The sequence below is a fragment of the Lactuca serriola genome, chromosome 1 (genome assembly GCF_051521515.1).
Source record: "Lactuca serriola cultivar US96UC23 chromosome 1, Lser_US96UC23_V15, whole genome shotgun sequence".
Classification (NCBI taxonomy): Eukaryota; Viridiplantae; Streptophyta; class Magnoliopsida; order Asterales; family Asteraceae; genus Lactuca; species Lactuca serriola.
The window spans coordinates 98,042,872-98,057,780 of NC_136408.1; the positions used below are offsets into that span (position 1 = coordinate 98,042,872).

General features: G+C 34.8%; 1 protein-coding gene across 1 annotated transcript; it reads right to left on the reverse strand.

Annotated features, from left to right (window-relative positions):
• Positions 1-11,278: 11,278 nt before the first annotated feature.
• On the reverse strand, positions 11,279-13,299 carry LOC145095842 (2-alkenal reductase (NADP(+)-dependent)-like). The gene is made up of 5 exons (XM_079033664.1): positions 12,927-13,299; positions 12,383-12,560; positions 12,119-12,285; positions 11,861-11,943; positions 11,279-11,783 (listed from the first exon to the last, which is right to left on the reverse strand). Exons 1-5 carry the CDS (start codon positions 13,149-13,151, stop codon positions 11,405-11,407), a joined length of 1,032 nt encoding a protein of 343 aa, XP_078889790.1. The 5' UTR covers positions 13,152-13,299; the 3' UTR covers positions 11,279-11,404.
• Positions 13,300-14,909: the final 1,610 nt, after the last annotated feature.

The following is a 14,909-nucleotide window of genomic DNA, read 5'->3' on the forward strand; positions in this document are numbered from 1 at the left end:
AAAAACGGCCAATCTTCATCTGACTCGTCGAGTTGACCATTCAACTCATTGATTCCCTTCAGTCCGTTTCTCATTCAGACGGTTTTAAGCTATCCCAAAGCTCCAAATTGTAGATCTAGATTCCTAAGACATAGTTACCACGTAAAGTTGCAAACTTTACGTGCATGCAAGGTCTTAAAGGCCAACACCAAGCTAAAGAAGGAGTTTTAGGTAAGGAGAAGGCCATAACTTGTTAAAGACTTAGAACATTATGACTATAAGGGGCTAGAGGAGTCCAAATCTGAAGTTACAACTTCAGATCATGCCCAAAACCAGAAATAACTCCACAACAAACTAGAAATATCCCTAAACCTTTGCATGAAGAGATCTAAATAGAGAGAAGCCAAGGTAATGACTTGTTACCTTCAAGATGATGCTAAAATGAAGTAGAAATCAGATCCACAAGCTTCTCCTTGCTCCAAGCTCTCTTTACAAAATCCACCTTCCAAGCTTCTTAACACATAAAAATGCAGAGTAGACGCAATTAGGGTTTTCTGAGCTCAAGGGGGCGGTAAGGGATGTGAAGGGAGGATAATGACCCTTTAAATAGGGTGTAAAACCCTGGAAATTAGGGCTTTCTCATTCAGCTCCTACTCATTGAGTTGGGGTCCTCCGACTCGTCGGGTAGACCTCATAAATCATACGGGCTGACTAATCTCTACACGACGAGTTGGGGCCTATAACTTGTCGAGTAGGCTTCTTTAATTTCATGAAATACCTAAAATCTCATTCCCGGAAATTGGGATGTTACAAGCACCTAAGCCTGAATCAAAAATTGAACCTCCTTCCCGAGTGCTCATCACCATACTGAAACACAACATGTAAATGATCAGAACATACCCAAGAATCCTCATCCCCTAGGCTTCCTAGATTTTCCAAAACTTTCCTCGATTTGAGTATGGATCTTGTGCTTTTAGTAGTACGGTCCATATACTACCTTCCACACCTATCCATACTTTCCTCAAGAATCATCCCAAATCCTCTAAGTCACCTTCTCAAACAGCTACACCAAATGTTCACTAAACATCGTAACTACACCCACTGAAGCACTTCCTAGGCTTTCCTAGGTTTCTGACCTCACCCTGCCATTAGCTGCTGAAGAACTCCCCACAATGTCAGTTAACCATCTCATGACTACAATCACATGCAATAAAGCTCAGATAATCATTTGAGTAAAATAATCATCCCTACATCGGTTAGACTCAAACGATAGCTGCACAATAGGGTCAAATCCATCACTCTGAGATTATTCAACCTTCATCACATGTGACTTAGTATATTCACTTAATAGTTAACTCACATTACTTAAAAGTTCCATAAAGCACGAAGCAAGCAGCATTCATGCAGTAGCACTCCAATCCATAGAATAAGCAAAGAACATTCACACTCACATACGACAAGTCATGCTAGGAACTTCCATTCTCTTTGTCGGTTACCTTATGCATGCAAACTATACAAAATACATGATCAAATAGACTGTCGAATAAAAGACTCTACCCTAAGACCACAACCAAATGAGGAACAAGAAATAAGGCCAAATCAATCATTCTAGGGCTATATGATGCTAACTGTATACAATTTTTAAAGCATACACTTAGCAATTACTGATACCAATACATATTCCCAATCTAGCATATCATCTAGTGCTCCCTTGGCTACAAGGCATCATATATCAGGCCAATCTATCATGCAATTCCTGAAAGTATCCCTAGCCTCATCCTAGCAAGCAAATCTCATAACATAAAATCATAACAAACATGTATAGGTATTCTTGGGAATCACTTAATTAAGCTCGGCTAATTGCACGCATCACACCCCCTTTGTCTTTACAAAAATCATTTTAGAAATATCTTTCCTTTACAAAAATCTTTATAAAATTCATTTTCTTTTTAAGAAAAAATACCAATTTCTCAGTTTGAGTTCAGTCACACTCGAGAGTGTGCCCGAATCCCTCAAACCAAGGCTCTGATACCAACTTGTAACGCCCCTAAATAATACCCGATTTTTTTTTCATTTTTAAGTTTATAAAACAGTAAACCATACTATTGTCATAACACCAAGGTAATCAAATTTTTTCAATACATCAGAATAATCATAGTGAATCACAAAATGTGGAATTGAGTGGTGTGTGCTCCGCAATCATCCTAGACTCTTCCTTTTAAAAAACAGAAGTGCCTGAAACATAAACTGAAAACCATAAGAACAAAGCTTAGTGAGTTCCCCAAAATAACACATGCTATACATACAGCTGGGCCTAGCCCTGGGGTATATTCCAACCCAATAAGCAAGTATGGGCCCCTCCCCGGGGCCTCGCCTTGGGGTATATTTCAACCCGATCATATGATAGTGGGCCCCGCTCTGGGGTATATTTCAACCCGACATGCCATATTGGGCCCCGACCTAGCGTATATTTCAACTCGATCATCAAACACACACACACACACACACACACACACATATATATATATATATATATATATATATATATATATATATATATAGGGCTAGGTTATAGTGTGGATGGTAAGTATTGTGTAGATGTAGGAACGAATGTGGACCAAGAATTTAAAATACATGTTCTGATTGAATACAAATTCTGACAGAATACATATTCTGATTGAATGAACACTTCTTATAATTAGCATGTTTAAAGAATACTACAACATATATTATCAATAATAATATTTTCTAAAGATTACACATTTTATGAAACCGATTATATTTTTTAAGAATCACTAATTACATTAATTCTTAAAGAATAACGTTATAAACAATAACTACATACATTCTTGAAAAAAATATATGACTAATAATGGTTAAGAATTACATTTATTTTTAAAGATTAAAATTAAGAACGGTTAAAAAAAATCAAAATCTAACAAAAACACTACTCCTGTAACACCCCAAATTCTGGTATGCTATTTAAATACTTATTATTTGAAGTTTTCAAGAGGAACTCGACGAGTCACTAGCCAGACTCGTCGAGTAGAGTCGGGATTTTGAGCACGTTTAAGTTGGCTACTCGGCGACTCCATATTCTGGACTCGGCGAGTCCGCCAGTTTGGATGAAACCCTAATTTTAAGGGTTTGCACCCTATTTAAACAACTTTTTAGGACCCCAAGTCAGCCCCCATCACCCCCAGAGCACCCTAGAACTCTCTTAGCATTTTGTGTGTTTTGGTGTGATTCTTTGAAGATCTTGAGAGAAGAAGGTAGATCAAGAGGAGAAGAAGGAGATCCAAGAACTTTGTGGCATTTCAGAGTATAGTGAGGTATAACTCGACCCTTTTCTGTTTCTATGCTTTAATCCCCTTTGGAACGCCATTAAGCTATTCTTGAAACATTTCTTGGCTTGGTAGTAGCATAGAGGACTCATTGAGATGAATAGCCTTCGGATCTAGCTAGGTTTGAGTTCCAGAAGCTTAGATCTAGTACCTTTATGGAGCCATTTTGCATGAAAGCTCTAGATTTACTCTTATAGTGTGCTTTGAGCCTTAAAACCTTCATTTGATGTTATTTACACGTAAAGTTGGAAACTTTACGTGTTAATCAAGCCCTAAGAACCCAGATCTATGAATGGAATGAACTGGTTTCAAGCAGAATCGAGTATATAGTGATTGCATGTATACGACACGGCGAGTCGAGTCGCGAGTCCCCTGTTTTCCCTTTTTGAGTTATGCCGAGTGGAACCAGTGAGTGAGAGATGGAGTCAGTGAGATGGAGGTTAGACTCATTCATGGAAGAACTCGGCGAGTCAATTCCCTGACTCGGCGAGTCCAAGGCGATCTTCATGCCTCAAGAACAGACTCGACGAGTTGTTCATACAACTCGACGAGTCACAATCAGAGTGTTCATATGTTGAAGGAGAACTCGATGAGTTGTTCATACAACTCGGCGAGTCGGATGCAGATTGACTGAGTGTTAGTTTCGAAGAGGAACTCGTCGAGTCTATGCCAAACTCGACGAGTAGTAGCGGGCAGAAGCAAGAAAGTGAGAGTAAGGACTCGACGAGTTGGTGACCCAACTCGACGAGTCAGGTCAACTGAATGTTGACTTTGACCGATAGGTTGACTTTGACCACGGGTGAGATAGTCTTTTTACCCTCAGTATTATTATCAGTATTTGATTGAGGGTACTTATGGAGATTGTAGCCGGGGTGAAGCCGGAGCCGTAGCAGACAGATTCCGGAGCAGTTCTTTCAACAGCTAGGCTACGAGGTGAGTTTCCTTCCAGTAGGAACGGGTCTAAGGCCACAATGCCGGCCCGTTTAATTAGCAGTAGTTTCCAGACTACGGTCCGATGCAGTAGTTAGAATGTTTGATGCCTTCGTGGCTCAGACAGGTTTTGTGTGTTATGTGTTTCGGGTATGGCCCGACTCAGTATGCAGTCTATGTTGTTATGCTAGTTGATATGTGTATGCTATGTTATGTTCAGTAGTTCCGGACTTCGGTCCGATGCAGTCAGTTCCGGGCTTAGGCCTGATGCAGTTAGTTCCGGACTTCGGTCCGATGCAGCTAGTTCCGGACTTCGGTCTGAGGCAGTTAGTTTCGGACTTAAATTCGATGCAGAGGGTAGGGCCCTGGTTAGTTCCGGACTTCGGTCCGATGCAGTTTCCGGGCTTCGGTCCGATGCAGCGGGCGGGGGCCCAGTAGTTGTTTATATGTTTGTTTGGTATGAGGTAGTTTGGGGGAGCTCACTAAGCTTTGTGCTTACAGTTTCAGTTTTGGTTTCAGGTACTTCCGCAAGTAAAGGGAAGAGCACGGGATGATGACATCGCACACACCACAACTTCAGCTTTATTCCTGGGATTTTTGTTCAGATACTTAGACATGATTTGATACAGTTTTTGATATGACATTTTTATTATGTCTTTTGGGATACCCGACATATGATTTTTATTATATGACATTTAGTGTTATGACTTTTATTATATGTAAAAACAAAAAATTTTGGGTCATGTTTTTGGGATGTTTCAACTCCATTAGATTATTATTTCTAAGAATCATTTGATACATTTTGGCATAATGTATTCTGTTAGAATAACCTCACGTTCTCCATGTTTTCTTTCTTTTCCACATTAATGACACCCTCTTCAAAACCTAAGCGCACAAAAAAAAACATAATCAACTTTCAAATACTAAAAATTTCTAATAAAATCGACAAATTTACAAGAACATGAATAATTCTTGAGTTATAGTGTTATGGATTACCAAAACAACATAAAGGTCGATGTCATTAAAAAATTTGATGAACTAAAATGATCTATATTGTAATTTTCCATTCCTTCAGGCGATCAAATGAAAAACAAAGATAATTGGAATGAAAATTAACAATTTTAAAATGATTTCTTAATTTCTCAATGGATCTGATGTGTAAACAATTGTAGCCATAATTGTATTGCAAAAAGCCACTGCATGTTGAAATATAATATTATAAAAGTTCTAAATTTTTAATTCGTAATTGAAAAAAGCCTTAATATTTTTTTTATTATTGCTATGGCCACAACTTTTTCACAGAATTATTACTCTAGCCCACTTAACGGTTTTTATGGTTAACTTGGTTAAATTTTTTGCAAAATCATTCCTAAAAGTTCATATTTGGTCCCTGAGGTTTGGGAAAAATTACACCACATGATTTTTTAACTTTATTTTTCGTTTTTTGTATACTTTATCTATTTTCGTTTTTTTTTTATAAATATATATACATTTTTTATTTTCTTTTTTGTATATACTTTATTTATTTTCATTTTTCTAACTTTATTTTTCATCAATTTGATTTATTTACCTTTTTACCTTTTGTTTTCTATTTTATAGTGTATATATAGAGTATATTAGAGTTTTTTTTTTGTTTTTTTTTCATATTTCTTTTCGTATTATATTTTAAAATTTTCATCTTTTTATTTTTTTCTTGTTTGTTTTCTAATTTAATCATTAAAGTATATACAAAAAAGAAAATAAAAAATGTGTATATATTTATAAAAAAAACCGAAAATAGATAAAGTATACAAAAACGAAAAATAAAGTTAAAAAATCATGTGGTATAATTTTTTCCAAACCTCAGGGACCAAATATGAACTTTTATGACTGATTTTGCAAAAAATTTAACCAAGTTAACTATAAAACTCGTTAAGTGGGCTAGAGTAATAATTTTGTGAAAAAGTTGTGGCCATAGCAATAATAAAAAAAAATATATTAAGGCTTTTTTCAATTTCGGGTTAAAAATTTAGGGCTTTTATAATATTAACCCAATAAAAAACTATAAAATGAATGTTTAATAAATCTAAATTTCGATGTCTTTTGAACCACACAAATTCATTGTTTACTTTTTCGATTATAGAATGAGTATCTAAACTATAATTTTCTTTCTTTACTAAATCCTTTATACAAATCTCGTTATTTTTCAGAGATTTCTAACAAAAAAATTACACGGACCGGTAAGTAAGGATTGTTTTCTTGATTCATTTAAAACACAATATAAATCATCTCTCTATATACAAGAATATATCTTTTCATATCAAATTCAAATGAAAAGAAAAGATAACTGATTAGGAAATTCAAAGCAATAGATAAAACTTTGATCGACTTCAAAAGAAAAATCTTGTAACAGAAGGATCTTGATGCAATTAAGAAAATTACCTAAAACTAAGATTGCAGCTAAAGTATCGATTTCGATGCTAATCCAAACCTACCGGATCAAATCTCTAATCCAAACCCACCAGATCTACTACAGATGATATGGAAATCCCGAACTCATCGTTTACCGTCGCCGACCACCCAAAGAAAAAAACAGCCATCACACAAAGTGGCGGAGTCCCTGACATCGTAGCTTCATAGGAGAGAGGAGGTGCTAGCCGGAGGTGGTTCAGTAAATCTCGATGGAAGCGGGAGGGATATGATTTTGTGGGTGTCGACGAAAGAGACAATAGGGTTTTAAACAAAGTAATTTGCCTAAATTAAATGGTAGATGATTTAATTAATTATTTGTTAAAATTTAAATAATACTTGACCCATATTAATCCCTACATCCACACAATATTTGTTAATCCACATTTGAACCTACATCTCTCTCTCTCTCTCTATGTATGTATGTATGTATGTATGTGTGTGTGTGTGTGTGTATATATATATATATATCACAATAGCTAGCATTCTATATAATTGAATAATTGGCCGAAACTGGTGCCTTCGATCTATGGATACATGGAGGAGACTCACCTCACACTGCTGAGTCCTACATATAAATCTCTGGCAGCTGGCCCGCTAGAACCCCCGTGCTCAAAAGCCACCAAAAGAAGGTGCAAAAGTTGGATCTCAAGGCTCTCCACCAAAGAATGAGTTTTCAAGTTTCTTCTTCTACCACTTCAAGATGCACAACACCGACGAAAAGCTTCACAAGAGCTCAAAAGCATCACACAAAGGCTAAGGAACAAATTAGCGTTTTTTAGGGCATGAAGGCTGGTTAAGCAAGGCAAAAGAGGCTATATTATGGTTTATATAGGGTACAAGCCTTAAAATTAGGGTTTCTTCACTACTCACGTACGCTAAGCGTACTCCACATACGCCCAATGTACGTGGATGAGCTTTGTGACCCATCTGTATGAGTACGCCCAACATACAAGGAATACGTCCATCGTATTCCAACTTTCCCAAAGTTGGCAATTCAACCCCCCAAGTAGCAATTCTGCAACAATACACCCCCAAAGGGTCTAAACCGAAATGCACAATGAACCAAGCGTTACATTAGTACATTAATTGGAAATAAATAGTTGATTTGTTGATTTATTATTTAATTAATAAATTAATATGAAATCAATTGTTAAATAATTAATTTGTTAAATTATACGATTAACAAATTAATGTGAAATCAATTAGAATTGATTAATTATTAATCATAATTAATTTGGAATTAATTCAGGATTAATTGGAATTAATTGAAGGTGTAAAGGGGTGAAATTTGATTGTTCAATAATTAAACAAACGAAGAAATTCTAGAACCCTCCATGGTATGGACGTTTTTGGAGGGTTTCCTAGGGTTTTGGAAGCTTTCTGGTTGTATATAAAGAAATTATTTGAATTAGGAATAAATCTATTATTTAATCAGTTCAAATCTTACTTTGCCTGCAAGTTACCTAAACTATAAATAGGATCATTTGGCTTGAAAATCTCGTTCACCACATCACCTATAAACATAGAATCGAAATTTGTCTCATATCTCATCTCTCCTCCTCATTCTAGGGTTCCGGTTTTTCGATGTAAGCCATTAGAGACATCATCTTTTTGCTACTAGCTTTCCAAGACTAACAAACACAAGGGATTGAAGTGATTTTTTTACTACAACAAATCGAAGGTATGTAATCCTAATCCTATGTATATTTCGATTATAATAGGTTCCCCTTAGGGTTCTTGATGTTCATAGTTTATTGCTATCAATTAGAGAGAACATAGATCCAAAGTAGGTTGCATGTGAACTTAAGGGTTAAGATTTTCCGTTTTACATGTTTTAGTAACTTATAAAACCTAACAGTTCTCTCCCAACACACTCAACCAACTATTACATAAGGTTTACATAAACTTTTCTTTCTCCTATTTCTTTCATCTTTCCCAAAACCAACCACTCTGACTTCGACATCCCTTACCTTTAGGACAAACATACATGAAAATTTTCACCCTTAATGTCGGGATAGACATAGTTTCTTATTATTCAAAGAATTTTCACTTTTTACTTCGAGGACAAGCATACATGATATTTAAACTTTCTTATTATTCATATTTTTTTTTACCTCTTCTTGTTATGACAAGCATACAAGATATTTTGAGAAAATTGCAGTCCATGTGGTATGACATAATAGGCACGTATAGTCCAACTTTAATAAAATGGATAAACTTGGTCCTTATGTTATTTTGATATTACACGGATCGTCCCTAAGCCGTTAAATTTAACTATGGAGCCCATTAAATACAATAAATTGCCTTTTTACCCTTACCTATTTATTTTTCGTATATTTTGTTTTTTATTAAAATGTCCTATAGTTACATAAAGGGCCCCTCTCACCTACATCCACCCCACCAACTATAGTTCAAAGATTTGACAACCACCATCACCTCTGGCACTCCGACAAACACCACTGACACTCTAGTTTACCTTTGGCATTCACTTTCAACTCTGACAACAAGAACTTAAAAAATTAAAATCATTCCTTGAAAACTAAAATCATATATGAAATTATACATTGATAACCTCTAGATCAAAACCAAAATCATACATTAAGATTGAAACTCGTACAATCTTAAACATTATATATGATATCATACCTTGATAAACCACGAAATCATACCTCAAGATCAAAACCAAAATCATACTTTGGTAAGGGAATTGGATTCAAAACCTATATACCAAAGAGATCGATCGAGCAACATGAAAGGTAGAAGAGAAAGATCAATAGAGGTTGGTGTCCAATGATGGTCACCCTTGAAGCTTAGATCGGGGGTATAAGCGGTGGGAGTTGAGGTAGACAAGAACCCTAACTCCATAATGGTTAACGACACACCTTCAATCGATGTTGATTCAAATTAGTACGCTCTACACTTCGTCTCACCTTTCAGTCTCTTACCATAGGCAACACTACTTATTCAATTTCTAACTATCATTATTAATTTCGATGAAGCTCTAAGACTTCCTCGCCAATCTCAACCATTCCCTTCTGCGATGGCACACTTCTCCCATCCCAATCACCCGCTTCTTTGTCAACGCCAACTTCCACGAATGTTGTTGCTGAAATTGAGAATCAAAGGTGTACCAGAAGTCCATAAATTGGAATTGACACGATCATACATACTTATAAAGTTAGCATTTTTTCTTGAATCTCATGCATTTGAAACACCCATTCTTTTTTCCTTTCACCACATTCATTTGAAACTCCCATGACTTTTCAATTTCTTTATAATAATAATTATAATTTGGTAGTTAGGTTAAATAAATATCAAATCTAAAGTGTATTCATATATAGACTAAATTTCAATTTTAAAATAATATCTTTACTTCTATTTATAAAGTTATGTCTTTAAATTTTAACATATTATACTTAATTTATTAGATTTAAAATGTTGTTGCATGTAAACCATTATCAGTTTAAAGCTACAATTTTTGAACAGTTTGGACAAAATACTTAAATTGTTAATTTAAATATAACATTACAGTGTCAACTTAAATATAAATTTCAATTGGACTAAAAAAACCAAATAATATTTTGTAAATAGTTAAAAGTGATAAATTATAGTGATAAATGCAAAAAACTAAATTGTAATATCAGTTTAACTAAAATATTTCCTATATAAATTTATATAATCGTTAAAAAATTTCAAATAAGTAGCTTAAAATAACTTATAATAACAATAGTTAAAAATAACTCTATATATATAATTATATTGTTACCTTTAAGATCAAAAAATAATGTTTGATGTTTTAAATAATTATAATAATAGAAATTAAAACATTAAGCAAATAAATTTTAACAAATTAATTAACAATAAAAACAACTATAAATAACATCAAATCATATATTATATTTAATTTTATTCATGTGTAACTCGCGGGTAAAAGTCATTCAAACGATTGAGATTATGAAGTTATAATAAATGTATATATTATCATATAATTCAAAATAATCAATATATTATATCAATTTAGTATATACAAATTATTATATCAAATTTAACAACAGCGTTATTGTTATATATTCAAAAAATCATATATTTGTAAAGACTTCAACTATATAGGTTTTTCTACGCAACGCGCGGACATTCGCCTAGTATATATATAAATGATGGTTTAGAGATCTCGATGGTTTTTTTTGTTATAAAAGTGTTCTTTATATAAATGGTCAATGTAGTTTAGAAAATTTATAAAAAATAAAAAGGAAAGAAAAAGGGTAAAATGTCATTTTACAGAAATTTAACGGCATCATTTTGACACCGTTAGTCGGAAAGACCATTTACGCAATATCGACAAAAATACGGATCGAGTTTGTCCATTTTTTTAAGTTGAACTATAGGTGCCTATTGTGTACCATTTTGTAATTTTCTCAAATATTTTCATCTCTTCCTCTTAGGACAAGCGTATTCAAAATCATAGGATTTTATTATTCATAAAATTTTCCCCTTACTATTTGGACAAATATACAAGATACACACCATTTCTTTCAATCATAACCGTTTTAACTCTTCCTATTAAGACAAAAGCATACAAAACACACACACACACACAATTTTCTTATTATTCATAAAGTTTTCACATCTTATTGTTAGAACAAACATACAAGATACACACTATTTCTTATTATTCATAACAATAAAGACATCAACTCGACTCATTCACGGGCCACAACCACAACTTGCTTCCCAACATTTTTGCCCGAAAAAATCCCAACCAAAGCCTTAGGTGCACTCTCAAGCCCCTCTACAACATCTTCAATGTAACATATCTTCCCTTCCTTTATCAATGGTATAACCATTTCAATATACTTTGGATACAAATTATAATGATCAGTTACAATAAACCCCTTCAAAAGAAGTCTTTTCATTATTATGCATGACAAATTCCTCACACCCTCTTCTTGATTTAAATTGTATTGTGAGATCATTCCACAAACCGAAATCCTTCCATTTACTCTCATGTTTAAAAGCACTGCCTCCAACATTTTCCCACCAACATTCTCGAAGTATATATCAATTCCTTCTGGAAAGTACCTGAATTAAATAAAAAAAAAAGATTTATAAAAAAAAGATAAATCTTTATATTATTTATTCCTGGTATTAATTTTAACCTTTTGAGAGCTGCATCAAGATTTGGTTCTTCCTTGTAGTTAAAAGCCTCATCAAATCCAAATTTGGTCTTCAGTAGCTCAACCTTGAGTGATGATATAAACATAAAAATATGATTTTGAGATAGAAATATAAGAAAATATGGAAGTTGGACAAGATTTATAGAGTTATTTTCGATGAAGAGGATGAGGGCGTTAATGTCTTTTTGGACAGACAAGAGATCAAGGGCCATAAGGAGAAACAATGTAAAAGTTAATTACCTTTTCTTTGGTTCCAGCTGTCCCAACAACATAGCATCCGGTCAGCTTTGCAAACTGCCCGACAAGCTGACCGACTGCCCCTGAAGCTGCTGAAACAAAGACATACTCTCCTTTCTTTGGAGCACCAATCTCATAGAAACCATAATAAGCAGTCATACCAGGCATACCTTGAAAAAACCATCAAAGAAACAAAATCATTTTTACAGAATTCAAGATCTGTAATTTACAGAAACTTAAAGCTCCTTAATTAAACATAAAAAATACCAAGGATTCCTGTATAATATGAAAGAGGGACATCTGTATGTTGAATCTTGAATAGGGTTTCAGGAGCAGTGATAATGCTGTATTCTTGCCATCCAGTGAATCCCCAAACTAGGTCACCTTTCTTCAAGCTTGAATGCCCAGATTCCACAACTTTAGCTACTCCATATCCTGTTATCGGCTGCAAGAGACAAAAGCTAAATGATAATTTGATCATCACAAGAGATTTTCCAGAAGAAAGAAGAGAATTTATATCTTGGTTTTGAAATGAAGGATATTGGAAAACTTAAGCCCTTGTTTTAAAATGCTTCATTGCAAGCCAATGCACTCAGAAAGGTAAAGATTAGGAAGAAGATTGAGTGCTCCAATTCAATTGAAACGATTGAGAGCTTTAATTCAAATTTTACACTTGAAATATACGAATGATTAGGTGCCCCAATTCAATTCGAATAGATAAGCGCAACCCTAACGACAGATCGTTCAATTGACAAACTGTTTTACCCTAAAATGGAAAAATGAAAGTGAGAAATGAGAGCGTAATTCATACCGCACCAGGAGTGAAGGAAGCAACGTAACTGCCTTCAGTTTTGGTCATTCGACCACGCATGTAAGGATCGCAGGAGAGATAAAGGTTCTTGAGGAGGACGCCATTGGAACCTTGAGGGAGCTGGAGGGGGACGGTGGCAGAAGTTGTAACGGACATGTCTGATTCCTTGGGGAAGCCATTAACGTAATCCTTAAAGATCACTTGCTGATTTCTCACCTCTTCCATTTTCCTGCTGAACAAGGGCTAGATTGCTATGCGAATGTGTATGTAACTCCAAAAGCAACAGAAATAAGCTCTCAGACCAGAAAGAACTTCAAAAGAGAAAACAAGTCAAACAGAAACAAGAAACGATCTAGTACAAATCAGATTAGGGTTAACGAGAGCTATTAGAACCCTAATAATCTCTACGTTGAATATATACTAAAAAATATTTCAAAATTAAATTAAAAGTCATAATAATTCACAATTTGTTAATATGTGTATTTTATTTCCAAATAAAGATAAAGATAAAGATGGACACTTTTTGCCCATTCCGCATCTAGCCACTCAAAATGAGATTTCTATAAGCATGCATAAATTGACTTAACATTTGAGCCACAAAAGGAAATGTTTGGTTAGTATTGGTAATATTATCCTACAACACATCCTACGAGTTCACACAAAAGGGAGGCTATTTGACTTAACATTTAAACCACAAAAGGAAATGTCCAATGCTAGGATCCATTTAATTTAAAAAAATAGGAAATTATACCAATGGTCTTGGTAATTTGTATATTTGGTCCTTAATTGTTTTCCTTTTTTTAACTTGAAAGTCCTTAAATCTGTATTTTATTGCGTATTTGGTCCCTGACAAACATAAAAAGACTAGATTACCATTCTTGATTTATTTTTAGTTTGTTTATTGGTAAATTATTATTTATTTATTAAATAACCTGAGTCCTACTTCACCCTTACATTCACCATACCCATCTCTAGTCTCAGAATACATCGACGACTCCATCTACCACCACCACCACACACTCCTTCGTCCTCCGTCCCATCTCTTCTATTCGTCGGAAACCTGCATCACTTCTTCCATCTATTCACCAAAACCTGCATCATCCTCCTTTTCTTTCCTTAAAACATCCACATTACAACCACAGTTGTCGGAAAAGGTGTTTGATTTGGTTCCCTTTTCCGAAGAGCTCTCTGCTGCCCCTTTCTGGTTCGATCATCTTCCCCTTCGTCTTCGTCTGTCCTACAACCACTCCCTTCCTATTATCCCTTTCCCAACCATATCTCGTATGCCTACACTGGAATCGCCAATAAAAGTTACAAATATCTAACCCACCATTGTACTCCCTTCGTTATCTATTGCAGACGAAATCAAATAACATCCACAAAAAATAAAGAAAATATAGAAAAAGACTACTGAAATCGACTCAAACCCCCAAGGGCATGGGTGGAATCGATTGGATGTGGAGGCCAGGAAATTGGCGGAGCTTTTCTTACACACTGACTTTGACTTCGGTTACACAGATTTGTTACATGATGGAGGCGAAGAGAAACGAAGGTATGTTTTGGCAGAGGAAGCGGTTTCCGACGATGTGGCAATCATCGGTCAACTTAACCAGTTCTTTGTCGTGGGTCACACTCTCGGAACGATATTTAGGGCACAAAGGGGTGATTTTATGGTCGGGGTTCCATTACTGATGAAACGGGTGTGCAGTGGAAATGGGGAATAGGGGATGCATCTCAATGGTGAAAATGGAGGAAGGGAATGATGAGGACGGTGAAGATAGAGGATAAGTCACATTAAAAGGTGTGTGAGAGAGAATTAAGGGGATATTTTTGTTTTTTTTTTAAATTAGTCTTTTTTTAATAATGAGTCAGTAATAAATAACCCTGAAAATAAAAATATATGGGTAAAATTGTCTTTTTATGTGTATTAGGGACCAAATACACAACAAAATTCAGTTTTATGGACCTTCTAAGTTAAAAAAG